General features: G+C 42.9%; 1 protein-coding gene across 3 annotated transcripts in view; it reads left to right on the plus strand.

The window, feature by feature from the left end:
• The window catches only part of LOC140728944 (protein WWC2-like), a 241,370-nt gene that overhangs the window by 124,432 nt on the left and 103,326 nt on the right, over positions 1–13,612 (plus strand). For all 3 annotated transcript variants that reach the window (XM_073048070.1, XM_073048071.1, XM_073048072.1), the window contains one exon: positions 11,018–11,221. In XM_073048070.1, the coding sequence (XP_072904171.1) occupies positions 11,018–11,221 (204 nt within the window). The remainder of the gene's footprint in view (positions 1–11,017; positions 11,222–13,612) is intronic.

A 13,612-nucleotide genomic window follows, 5' to 3' on the forward strand; every position in this document is an offset into this window, starting at 1 on the left:
ATTAGTCTGAACAACAGCTGAACCTCATGACTATGTCTGCATGCTTTTATGCTTTGAGGTGCTGCCTTGTGATTGTCCGATTTGCTTTAATTCACAGGAATACAGGTGTAGCTAATAAAATGGCTACTGAGCATATATTACAGTATATAGGTACAAAGAAATAAGTAGGAACAAGGGAAGGTGGTGGGATAGGATAACAGGATTGTTTCCGTAAGAATCAGAATGGACAGAATGGGCCAAATGGGCTCCATTGTCATTGTAAGTACTACTGTAATTGTGTCCACACCTGCTACCACCACCTGATTGGTTGGAATAGGGAATTGTGGGTGATTTTTTTCCCCCTTCCCACTGTAGGGTACTAAGATCATCATAAGAAAGCAAAAGGAGGGCTTGGTATTTAAACTATTCTATCACATCCAGAGAACATCCCAAAACATTTTGCGAGCAAGAAATTCTGAGCCACGGGCTTAACAATACTTGACAGTCATTCTGCACAGAGCAACATCCCGCTAAACTCTAGGATCAGCCATTTGCATTTTTTGCATTTGAATCAAGAATAAAAATTGACTTCCGTCTTCAAATCTTCCACAGGATCCTTTTCTTCCATCTGAATCTGTTGAGGCTCAGTTTACCGCCTGATATTTAAAGTGGCACTTGTGGATACTCCGTCACTTGAGAAGCATCAAAGTGTCAGCAAGGCCACAACTTAAATCCTGGCAGGGGGTTAGAGGCAGTTTCAGTGGACGGAGTTGTATGCGGGGAGCTAAGCTGATTCCAGCATGCCAGCTGCTTCCTTAGTTTTCATTAATTAACTTCACACAGATTGCATAATGAGCCAGGAACCTTGCTGGCCTTTGCAACCTGCTGTCAGAGCAGCGGTGAGCATCAGAGGCGGTGAGATAAAAGGTTCATCCAAAAGGTTATCTGGATGAAACTTGCCTTCGGTACTTGACATTTTTCCTGTCTTTTTCCCAAGAGCCGTTGTGTTTGTCTTAATATGCATTAAGAAATTTTACTTTAATGCAAGAAGTTCTGATTTTTTTTCGCTAATGAGAAATCCAGCCTGCGCAATTATTGTTTATCTTCTCAGCAGAACAGTGTCATATTGTCCTCAGCCCAGACAGTTGTCGATGAAAACCCCTAACCCTTTTAGAATTAATAAGCCTGTAATCTGCTTCCCATGGTTAACATGAAAGCATATGTTTCTATAAAGCTTCTGGACATTGTGGGGAATAGGTTATTGCCAAATTTGTTCAGTATTGTGACAGTACTGAACTGCAGAGGACACCTGCATCTGAGATCATTCTTATACCAGGGGATGGTCCCAGCAACTCGGGATGGAGGCTGGAGACAGTTCTGCTGAGGAATCCGAGGAATTAGATGGTTGCCGTGTTGGGAACATAGTATGAGTGAGTGATCAAGGTGCCAGGTCATTGGGATATGGAGAGATAGGGAACTAGTTCATTGTCTGGGCTTGTTGGTGTCCTGGCTGGGTTCAGAGGTAAGTAATGGGGTCCTAGCTCAGATCAGCATTATTAAAACTCATTTGTCCTGGCAAATAAGAAATGGCCGGTATTCTTTCGAAAGAAATTGCCAATCAGACAGGTCACTCTCAATAAAGTGGCGACTCTGCTCCATGCTGACCATAGCACCCTGCCTGCTTGTCCCAGCTGCCCATGACCAGACCACAACCTCCAAGCCTATCCACTTCACGTACCCATCCAAATGCCCATAAATAGAACATAGAACGTAAAACATAGAAATCTACAGCACATTACAGGCCCTTCAGCCCACAATGCTGCAGTGGTGCAGTCATATCTGCCTCAGCTACTTCCTCTGCCAACTCATCTCAGGTACTCACTACTCTTGGTGTAAAGAAATTACCTCCTGGCTCTCTTTTATATCTTTCCCCTCTTATCGCTAAACATCAAGTTGCTGATGTTCTATTATGTAGTGTGGCAACTTGCTGAGATTTTTAAGATCGGGAATGTCCCAGATACAGTCTCCATTTGGGTGTGGCAATTGATCCAACCAAGAGAGCCCTGGGGTTACCCTAACCAGCAGTGTTCACTCTGTGAGCGCAAGAGCAAGCCTCATGCAGCAATATAATCAGTATTAGAATTTGGATCTGAAAATCACATGTCCTTGGAATTGTACTTCATCTCTGGGAGAGAAAGGTAAAAGCTATTAAAAAGAGAAGTTTGTCATGTTCTGAGTGCTTTGTTGCAACAATTGGCTGTGGAAGTGCTAACGGAATAGTACAAGTTAAAGTTCTTTTCTCAATACTTGAAAGTAAATCAGTAAAAATTAAAGTTCAAAGTAAATTTATTATCAAAGTCCCACAATCCCACAATCCCACATTCCCACAACCCTGATTGAGAAGTTGCAGAACCTGGGCCTCTGTACCTCCCTCTGCAATTGGATCCTCGACTTCTTAACTGGAAGACCACAGTCTGTGCGGATTGGTAATAACATCTTCTCCTTGCTGACGATCAACACTGGTACACCTCAGGGGCGTGTGCTTAGCGCACTGCTCTACTCCCTGTATACACGTGACTGTGTGACTAGGCATAGCTCAAATACCAAAATACCATCTATAAATTTGCTGACGACACAACCATTGTTGGTAGAATCTCAGCTGGTGACGAGAGGGCGTTCAGGAATGAGATATGCCAACTAGTGGAATGGTGCCACAGCAACAACCTGGCACTCAACGTCAGTAAAACGAAAGAGCTTATTGTGGACTTCAGGAAGGGTAAGACGAAGGAGCACATACCAATCCTCAGAGGGATCTGAAGTGGAGAGAGTGAGCAGCTTCAAGTTCCTCAGTGTCAAGATCTCTGAGGATCTAACCTGGTCTCAACATATTGATGTAATCATAAAGAAAGCAAGACCTATTTGACAATAACCTAGGACGTGGAATTAAAATGTGTGGCCACTGGGAGGTCCTGCTTTCTCTGGCAGACAGAGTGTAGGTGTTCAGCGAAACAGTCTCCCAGTCTGTGTCGGGTCTCACCAATATATAGAAGGCCGCACCAGGAGCACCAGACGCAGTATACCACACCAGCCGACTCACAGGTGAAGTGTCGCCTCACCTGGAAGGACTGTCTGGGGCCCTGAATGGTGGTGAGGGAGGAAGTGTAAGGGCAGATGTAGCACTTGTTGTGCTTACAAGGGTAAGTGCTGGGAGTGAGATCGGTGGGAAGGGATGAGGGGGATGAATGGACAAGGGAGTTGCGTAGGGAGCGATCCCTGTGGAAAGCAGAAAGGGGGGGAAGGGAAAGATGTGTTTGGTGGGATCCCGTTGAAGGTGGCGGAAGTTACAGAGAATTATATGTTGGACCCGGAGGCTGTTTGGGTGGTAGGTGAGGACAAGGGGAACCCTATCCCGAGTGGGGTGACGGGTGGATGGGGTGAGAGCAGATGTGTGTGAAATGGGAGAGATGTGTTTGAGAGCAGAGTTGATGGTGGAAGAAGGGAAGCCCCTTTGTTTAAAAAAGGAAGACATCTCCTTTGTCCTGGAATGAAAAGCCTCATCCTGAAAGCAGATGCGGCGGAGTCGGAGGAATTGCGAGAAGGGGATAGCATTTTTGCAAGAGACAGGGTGGGAAGAGGAATAGTCCAGGTAGCTGTGAGAATCTGTAGGCTTATAGTAGACCCATCAGTAGGTAAGCTGTTTCCAGAGATAGAGACAGAAAGATCAAGAAAGGGGAAGGAGGTGTCGGAAATTGACAGGGTAAATTTGAGGGCAGGTTGAGGGTTAAGGTTCAGCTTGCAAATTAGCTCACAAATTAACCTGTGGCAAAAGAGTGAAGGTAGGACCATTTTTGTCACAGATGCAGGGAGATGAGAATCATGATTCCTGATCCTTCCCTCCACTCTGCTCAGCTCTTCCTCCACTGTAATTCCACTTGCAACTGATTTCAGCATGGTAGGCGTACCACATTAACTGCAACCTATCTCTCATGTACTATTGAAAAATTTTACTGCAAGTGATCTAATGTGTGTTGCCTGTTCCTACAAAATCATTTGCTCGTTGCCTCCAAGTTATTCATTCATTGTTCATTTTCAGGACAATCACAGGAACTGGGGCATAAGCAACTCCCTGTCAAATTTTAAAGTCAAATGTGCTGTCTCTTCCTCTTGGCAGAAATCAGGACCCTGAGGCACGATATTGGTATCAGGGGAGTTTGGCTAACCACTATATAGTGGAATTATTACTGGAAATTCAAAGACGCCTTTAAGTACAAGGTCTGAATGGACCTGAAGAGTGTTTGCTATGAACTGCGTAGCGCACATTGTAGCTGCCTTAACTGCAATAGCATCAGAGCTGTACAGAAACGTCCTTTGGTTTGACATGTCCACATGACTATTGTAGTCATGCATTTATTGATGATATTTGGTGTACAAAGGCATAAAATTACTATAAATTACAAAATAAATAATGAGTAATGAGGTTATGTTCATGGACGCTTAGAAATTAGATGACAGAGAAGAAAAAGCTATTCCTAAATTTTGGTGATTTAAAAGCTTGTTTCTCTTTCTTTTACTTTTATTTATAGATACAGTGTGGAGCAGCTCCTTCTGGCCCTTTGAGCCACACTGCAGATCAACCCACCCATTTATCCCTGGCTTATTCACAGGACAACTTATAATGACCATTTAGCCTACTAACCAGTATGTCTTTGGATTGTGGGAGGGAAGCCTCCCCCCCCCCCCCACCACCCACCCCCGCACACGAGAAGGATCGTACAAATTTGCTTACAGAGGAGGCCGGAACTGAAATCCGAACTCTTAACGCCCCGAGCGTTGCGCTAATCACTATAGTGCCGTGGCGCCAGTGCTTATTATATGTAATGAGATCACCGACAAGCGGCTCAGGAGCCGAGTGGTTCGCGCATTGATTCACAGTGCCTGTAAGGAATTTGAGACCGTGTGAGTTTCCTCCCACTGCTCCGCTTTCCTCCCACATTCCAAAGACATACGGTCAGACTTAATGAGCTTCGACATGTCATGTTGGTGCCAGAAGTGTGACAGGACTTGTGAGCTGCCCAGTACAATCTTCGCTGATTTGATGCACAATGCCGCTATTCACTGTACGTTTCAATGTTACATGTGATAAACAGCGTTAATCTAATCTTACCTCCACCACCTCCTCATACAGCATGTTCCAGATTCCAACCATTCTCTGTGTGAAAATATTCTCCCTCCGATCTCCTCCCTCTCACCTCATGCCCTTTTGTTTTGAACTCCCCCACCCCCTAATGCCCTTGTATCAGGTCACCCCTCACTCCCCAGCTTCCTTGGCTCCAGGGAAAACTAAATATAGCAATCTCACAAGCTACCCAAACGCAAGAAATTCTGCAGGTGCTGGAAATCCAGAATAACACGCACAAAATGCTGGAGGAACTCAGCAGGTCAGGCAACGTCTATGGAAGTGAATAAAGGGTCAATATTTCAGGCAAAGACTCTTCGTCAGGGTTGGAAAGGAAGGGGGAAGGAGCCACCTTAAGAAGGTGGAGGGTTGGGGGGAAACGCAAGCTGGAAGGTGATAGTGAAGCCAGGTAAGAGGAAAGGTAGGTGTGTGGAAGAGGGGCAGATTAAGTGAGAAGCTAGGAGGTGATAGGTGGAAAAGGTAAAGAGCTGAAGAAGAAGGAATCTGATTGGAGAAACCAGGGGGTACAGGGAAGTAGAAGGGCATCAGAGGGTGGCAATAGGCAGGTGTGGAGAAAAGAGGTAAGAGGGGAGGGAAAAGAGAGAAGGGGGAGGGGAGAAATTACTGAAAGTTAGGCACAGTAATGTTAATGCCATTTAGAGAAATCAGAAAGCATTTGTGTGTGTCACAGAATTACATTACAGTACCATCATCATCAGAAAGGTGAAGGAGGAATATTTCCATTTAAACTTGGATTTGTATAGTACCTATGTTGTAGTACTACATCCCAGAGAGGAGGTTGATTGTACAGATATAATATCAGTCCATTCAATAGTAATCGTATGGCCCTGTCAGTGTAGTAATGACAAGCTAACATCAGCTGACCATCTTCATTGAATCAGAATCAGATTTAATATCAGTGACATTATGACATGCAATTTGTTGCTTTTCAGCAGCAGTACAATGCAATGCATAAAAATACTGTAAAATACAATATGAAATATGTACCTGTATGTAAAAAAGTAAATCAGTGCAAAAATACCAAGTTAATGTTCATGGGTTGATTCATTGTCTGATCGTAAATCTGATGGTGGAGCAGAAGAAGCTGTTATTAAAATGTTGAGTGTGTGTCATCGGGCTCCTGTACCTCCTCTTTGATGGTAGCAATGATGGGGGTCCTTAAAGATGGATGCTGCCTTTTTGAAGTATTGCCTTTTGAAGGTGTTCTGGATGCTGGGGTGGTTAGTGCCTTTGATGGAGCTGGCTGAGTTTTCAGCTCTCTGCAGGTTTTTCCGATCCTGTGCAGTGGCCCCTCTGCACCAGACGGGGAAGCAGCCGTCTTCATTACTTGGTTCTTCATTACTCATTACTCTGTCAGTCTTACAATCCGGTGGGAGTATGTGCAAAGTGCAGAATGAAGACATGGTTTAAGAGGGCAGCTCTTCAAAGATAAATTAGGCACGGCCATAAAATGGGTGCTTTGCAAGAAATATCCACATCCAGTGTGAAAGAAGGAAAATTCCTGTCTCTGATTTGTGAAGTGACACGCATATTAGGCACAGGATGGTGAAACCCAAGCTGCTTCAACACACTGATCCCTGTTCACCTCATTGGCAGCTGGTTAGATACATCATCTCTGGTTGTTTTCCTTTCTACCACCGTTTGTGTATGTTTGGATTTAATGGAACAGGATGGGAGGAGTTGGACACAGCCGGTGACTGAAGCTCTTTCCCAGGTTTAACGTTAGTGACCAAGGACACATTCACTTTATCGTTTTCTGCCCCTCGATCCACTAACTGTAACCAACTATGTCAGCATGAGCCAAGGACAGTGGGCAGTAGGGCACTGAGGAGTGCGGTGGGTCAGAGGGATCTGGGAATCCAGATCTAGAATTCCTTGAAAGTGGCAGTGCAGGTACAATAGAGAGACTTTTGGCATACTGGCCTTCATATATTAAAGTATTGTACAGGAGTCAAGATGTTATGTTGAAGTTGTATGAGACATTGTTGAGGCTAAATTTGGAGTATTGTCTGCAGTTCTGGTCACCTATACAGGAGAAAATATCAATAAGATTGAAAGAGTACAGATAAAATTTACAAGGATGTTGCCATGACTTGAGGATGAGATTTATAGGGAAAGGTTGAACAGGTTTGGACTTCATTCCCTGGAACATTGGGGAATGAGGGGAAACATGCTACAGTATACTAAGTTATAAGGGGTATAGATAAGGTTAATGAAAGCAGCTTTTTCCACTGAGGTTGGGTGCGACTAGAATTAGAGGTTGTAAGTTAAGGGTGAAAGGTGAAATATTTAAGGGGAACCTGACAGGGAACACCTTCACTCAGAGGGTGGTGTGAGTGTGGAATGAGCTACCAGCACAAGTGGTTCATTTGGCATAGTAAAGTTAATCATCATGTATCTTTTTATTATGTGTGGGGTTTAAGGAATGGAGGGGCAACACCACATGCCACATGTCAACAACATTTTTGTGTCTGCCATCTTGGGCACACGTGAATAGGTTCCTCACCTCTGCTAGAGAAAGAAAACGATGAAGAGAGGTTTGATTAAACTACTAAGAGTGAACAGTTCAACTTACCATAGGAATTAGCATTTAGGCTCTCTACTGCCATGTTTAATTTTCTTCATTTGCACAGAGTTAATCCTAGGGATTTTGGGAATCTATGTAAATAGATGCCATTAAATTAAATTGGACACACTGGTAAAATTTCATAAATCTACAAGATGCAGGGTTGATTTCAGGATTTATTTCCTTCCACATTCTGAGCCAAGCTGGTTGTATTTTTATCAGCAGTTAAATCATTTTACCTTTAAAGAGAAATTACAATTTTGTAAAAAGAAAGCAAGTGCAATAGTCCTACTATTGACTAAAGCCTCAAGTTTGTAGAAGGACGCAGGCAAGACCACTGCTAAGGATGAAGACCTGCTTCTGCCTTTTCTTATATGCTATTAGACTTAGCAATAAGCTTCAACAAAATTGTCTTCTTCATATTTTCAGCTTTAAGATCAGATTTACAATGGCTTGTTTTTAATATTAATCTTCTGTTTAAAATCTGGCTTGAATGAGTTCAAATAGTGTCCAGTTACATGGAGTTGCGTAAAATGACTGAACATTTGATATGCATATTCTTTCCTATTTTTCTGGGAGACTGCATTTCATATGTGAAATATGCAGATTTAACACAACTAGGCTTGTCTCATCTGATGACCACTGAACTGTGATTCGTGGGTTGTGAACACTGTGAGTCCTTATGTCTCAGATTAAACCCTCTAATTCTCCTGACGGCTAAACTAATTAAATCATTTAGGAGCCGAGCCATACAGATGAAGAAGTGGCCAGGTTGTGCCTCTCTGACTGAGCACAGTTAGATACCAGTGAGGGGGAACCAGTAGTTTACATTAAGAAGAGAACAAATGACGTTTCTGCAGCTTCTTTCACAAGGAAGTGCATCTGTGTGCACATAAGGACTTGATTATGTTGCAACCCCCATAGCCCACTCCTTGGTTGCATTCACGTATGATGGGATGTCCAGGGAGGAGGTGGCATCTCTGGTGAAGGGGCTTGTCGTATCCAACAGCCATGTTGTCCGTTCACACAGTTTGGTTTGTATCTCCTTTAACCCTCCTTTATCTTAGTATCATCAACAAATCTGGAAATGTTGTATTTGATCCCCTTGGCCAGCATGTTAACTTGTGAAAATACATAATGCTTAGCTGGGGTTTAAGCACTGATCCCTATGATACGTCACTAGTCTCATAGCCTGACAAACTTAGAAGGACCCATTTACTCTATCTCTACCTCCAGCTCTAAATCCATGCTGGTATATTACCTCCAATTCTACATGATTTAACCGTATTTATTTATTTATTTCAAGATACAGTGCAGAACAGGCCTTTCCAGCCCACCAAGCTGCGCCACCTAGCAACCAACCGATTTAACCCTAGCTTAATCACAGGACAATTTAAAATGATAGTTTAACCTACTAACTGGTACGTGCTTGGACTGTGGGAGGAAACCCACATGCACACAAGAAGGAAGTGCTACCTCACCTACAGAAGACACTGGAACTGAACTCTGAACTCTGATGCCACAAGATGTAATGGTGTCACACTAACCTCTGCTCTACCATGGCACCCCTTCATCAAGCTCTTGTGTGCGATCTAATGGAAAGACGTCTGAAAATCCTAATTGAACATATCGACTCGTTTCTCCTCATCTCTTCAGTCATTTGCATCCTCAAAGAATTTCACTAAATTTGCCATGCATGATTTTTTTCCATAAATCTATGCTAACTCAATTATAATATTTTTTCTAAGTGTATTGCTGTTAATTATTATAATAAGTGTATGAAATACCTTTCTTAAGTAGGAGTAACTAAATACAATGGTTGCATGGACTTAATGAGCTGAAGGACCTATTTTTATGCTATGTGTTCTGAGACCTTGTGTCTATGAATTTCAGCAGTTTCCCAGTTACTGAAATCAGGCTAAAGTGTAGAAGTTCCCCATTTTCTCTGACCCTCTTTTCTTAAATAGCAGGGTTGCATTTGCATCTTCCTGTTCATTTTTGTCAGTATTGAACTCTAAAAGCATTATGTTGTTCTATGTTTGGTGTTCTGAAGCTTTGGTTCTAGATGGACCAACTGATAAATGAGACCAGTAGTTCAGAAAAATGGAGGGTTATGGGCTGTGCGGGACTGAAGGGTTAGATCGATCGTGGTGTAAGTTAAAAGGTCAGCATAACATTGTGGGCTGAAGGGCCTGTACTGTGCTGTACCATCCAATGTTCCAAATTTGAATTGGGAAATCAATTCCTCCTCTCCCCTCAATGGAAGCACCCAGTTCAAGTAGATAGATCTTTATTGATCCCAAAGGAAATTACAGTGTCACAGTAGCATTGCAAGTGCACAGATATACAAATATCAGAAGAGAAGTAGAAAGAATAAGTTACCACAAACAGTCTAACGGGGGGGGGGGGGGGGGGTCATCACTTCCCCGGCTATAGGTTGACTCATTATAGAGCCTAATGGCCGAGGTTAAGAATTACTTCATATACCACTCTTTGGAGCAGACAGCTGTCTTAGTCTGTTACTAAAAGTGCTTCTCTGTTCAGTCAAGGTGGCATGCAGAGGGTGAGAAACATTGTTCAGAATTGCCTGGATTTTCCATAGGGACCTTTGTTCTACCACAACCTCCTGTGTGTCCAGTTTGACTCTGATAACAGAGCCAGCCTTTCTAATCAGTTTATTGAGGCTGTTGGCATCATCCGTGTTGATGCCATTGCCCCAGCACACCATTGTACAGAAGATTGTACTTGACACAACATATTCTATATTGTATATTCTTGAAAGAGGTTTGCAAAGAATAATCATTCTGTTGTCGGCAATGGTAATTCAGAAATCATGAGCAAAAATGGACTAAATGCAGACTCCCCAGGTTACAAATAATTTGACTTACAGATATGGCATAACAGATCTCTTGTATAGTTTTAAAGCATTTTTCAAGCTAGTAATAATAACATGATTTATGGGCCCCTTTAATGACTGCATACTGTATCCTGGATTGGTTTAATTTTGAGTAGTGTAGGGTGACTATTCAATGAAATGAAAGAATTATAGCAAGTGGACATAAAATGGTCTGATGCGGATTACTATAGAAAATGAATGCTGAAATCGGCTTATAGACTGTTCTCAGGAATGGAGCCCCTGCATAACCTGGGGGCTCCCTGTACTCAGAAATTGTGAACTCAAATAACAGAAATAGTAGGAAGATCCGCAACTCCCCAACAAGCCTGATTTTGCTGAAATAATTTTTAAAAGAGCATGATTTTTTTTTCCCTTTCAGAAACCACACAGTTAGAGGACCCACGGGCGCAGTGGAGGAAAGAGCAGGAGCGGATGCTGAAGGATTACTTGATGGTGGCTCAGGACGCTCTCAACACACAGAAAGAACTCTACCACGTCAAGGAGCAACGGTTAACTCTAGCCATCGACGAATATGTGCGCCTCAATGATGTCTGGAAGGACAAGACCAGTTCGCGGACCAGTTGTAAGTATCGAGGGAATGTGCTGAGTGGGCATTTCCTTTCCTTTCAGAAAGTTATGAAATCCCTGACTCATTAGCAATACAGGCTGCAGTGCTTGTGATAGAGTTTCAGTGAAGTGAAAGAATGTTTGGAATTATCTGTCGAGGGGAGGATTCTCTCCTAACTCTGCTGCCAAGTAGCTCTGGATAAACAGCATACACATCCACACAGTGTGGTTTACAGTGTTATACAGTGACAAATCCTCTACATTGTTTCGTCAAACTTGATGACACTGCAATAAGACTTGTTGGAGACCACAGCTATTTGCAACATTTATTGTATATTCACAACGGATGTTCTGAACTGCATTAAGACTCTTGCCTTTTCATTATATTGGAGTGGGCCCCATCAGCAGATAACTGTGAATCCCTGTACATGTCTGTATATACCGAATTAATTTGAGATTTCTGGTCATTATCTTGAGCTATGGGAGAAATGGGTAATTGGATGTATTACCTAACTATGTGAGACAGAAATGCAACTCGGTGGCTATTTTATTAGGTACACCTGCTCATTTATAGGAATACCTAATCAGCCAATCATGTGGCAGCAACTCAATGCATAAAAGCATGCAGACATGGTCAAGAGGTTCAGACCTAACATCAGAATGGGGAAAAACTGTGATCTAAGTGACATTGAACAGGGAATGATTGTTGGTGCCAGATGGGGTGGTTTGAGTATCTCAGAAACTGCTGATCTCTTGGGGTTTTCACACAGAACAGTCTCTAGAGTTTATAGAGGATGGTGCAAAAAACAAAAAAAAAATCCAATGAGCATCAGTTTTGTGGGTGAAAATACCTTGTTAATGAGAGAGGTCAAAGGAAAATGACCAGACTGGTTCAAGCTGAGAGGAAGACAACAGTAACTCAAATAAATGCACATTACAAAAGCGGTGTGCAGAAGAGAATCTCTGAAATCACAACACACTGAATCTTGAAGGGAAGGGCTACAGCAGCAGAAGATTATGAACATAAGCTGAGTGGTCACTTTATTAGGTATAGGAGGTATATATTAAAGTGGCCACCGAGTGTGTTTTTTTATATTAAGAGACTGTGTGATGATTTAGGTAAGTGTGCAATGTCACAAAAATGTTTAAGATAAGGTCTTCATTGAACATTACAGTATATGTAAAATTTAAGGATTTGTACTGAGTTACAAATCTGTGCTGGAATAAGATGAATCTAATTTTAAAAGACCACATAGACCTGCAGATACGGTTCCCACTTTAGAGGCCTCTCTGGGCTCAGCCAACAGTATTGTGGAAATGGGATCACCTCAAGAATTGAAAGGTTGCCCTCCCTCTCGAGGACAGTTCGGTGTGGGCATGAAGTATTGACCTTGCCAGTGACACATGTACAAAATGAATAAAAGTGATGGAAGACATGCACTTTGGGTTTCTAAAGGGTATTGGGGCTTTTTGCTAAATTGTTCTGAGAGACAAAGTTACAAGAAATTAAAACCAACAGATTCTGTTATTCAGGTAAGACACCAAAATAATTGAAGTTAACAGTAACAAGGCTGGAGTGATGTCGTAATTTACCCAAAGCACCACTGCACTGAGCACGGTTCCTCACAAGGTGAGCTGGTTCGACACAGTATATAGATGGAAGTGAGGTAATGCTACTGAATTATGCATAATGGTTAGCGTAACGCTATTACTGTGCTAGTTGAATTTATAATTCAATTCCGCCGTTGTCTGTAAGGAGTTTTATGTTCTCCCCATGACTGTGTGGGTTTCCGCCAGATGCTCCGATGTCCATAGACCATAAGACATCGGAGCAGGATTAGGCCACTCAGATCATCAAGACTACTGTGCATTCATCCCACATTCCAAAGTCATGTTTGGCTTTGGAATGCCAAAGTCAGTTCCTCCGTCTCTGCCACATCTGGTCTCAAGATGAGGCTTTTATACCAGAACTAATCAGATGTCCTCCTTCATCAAAGAAAGGGACTTCCCTTAATCCACCATCACACTGCCCTCACCCTTATCTCTTCCGTTTTGTACACGTCTGCTCACACTGCATTCTCCCGTCGCTACGCCAGAGATAGGGTTTCTCTTGTCCTCATTTACCACCCCACTGGCCTCTGCATCCAGCATATGATTCTCCATAATTTCCACCATTTCCAACAGGATCCCACCAGGAAGCACATCTTTCCCTCCCTCCCCACTTTCTTCTTTGTGCAGGGATTGCTCCCTACGCGACTCCCTTGTCCACCCGTCCCTCTCCATTGATCTCCCTCCTGGCACTTATCCTTGCAAGCCAAGTGCCATACCTGCCCCTACACCTCCTCCCTCACTACCATTCAGGGTCCCAACAGTCCTTCCATGTGAGGCAACACTTCATCTGCAAGTC

This window comes from Hemitrygon akajei, chromosome 6 (assembly GCF_048418815.1).
Source record: "Hemitrygon akajei chromosome 6, sHemAka1.3, whole genome shotgun sequence".
Taxonomy (NCBI): domain Eukaryota; kingdom Metazoa; phylum Chordata; class Chondrichthyes; order Myliobatiformes; family Dasyatidae; genus Hemitrygon; species Hemitrygon akajei.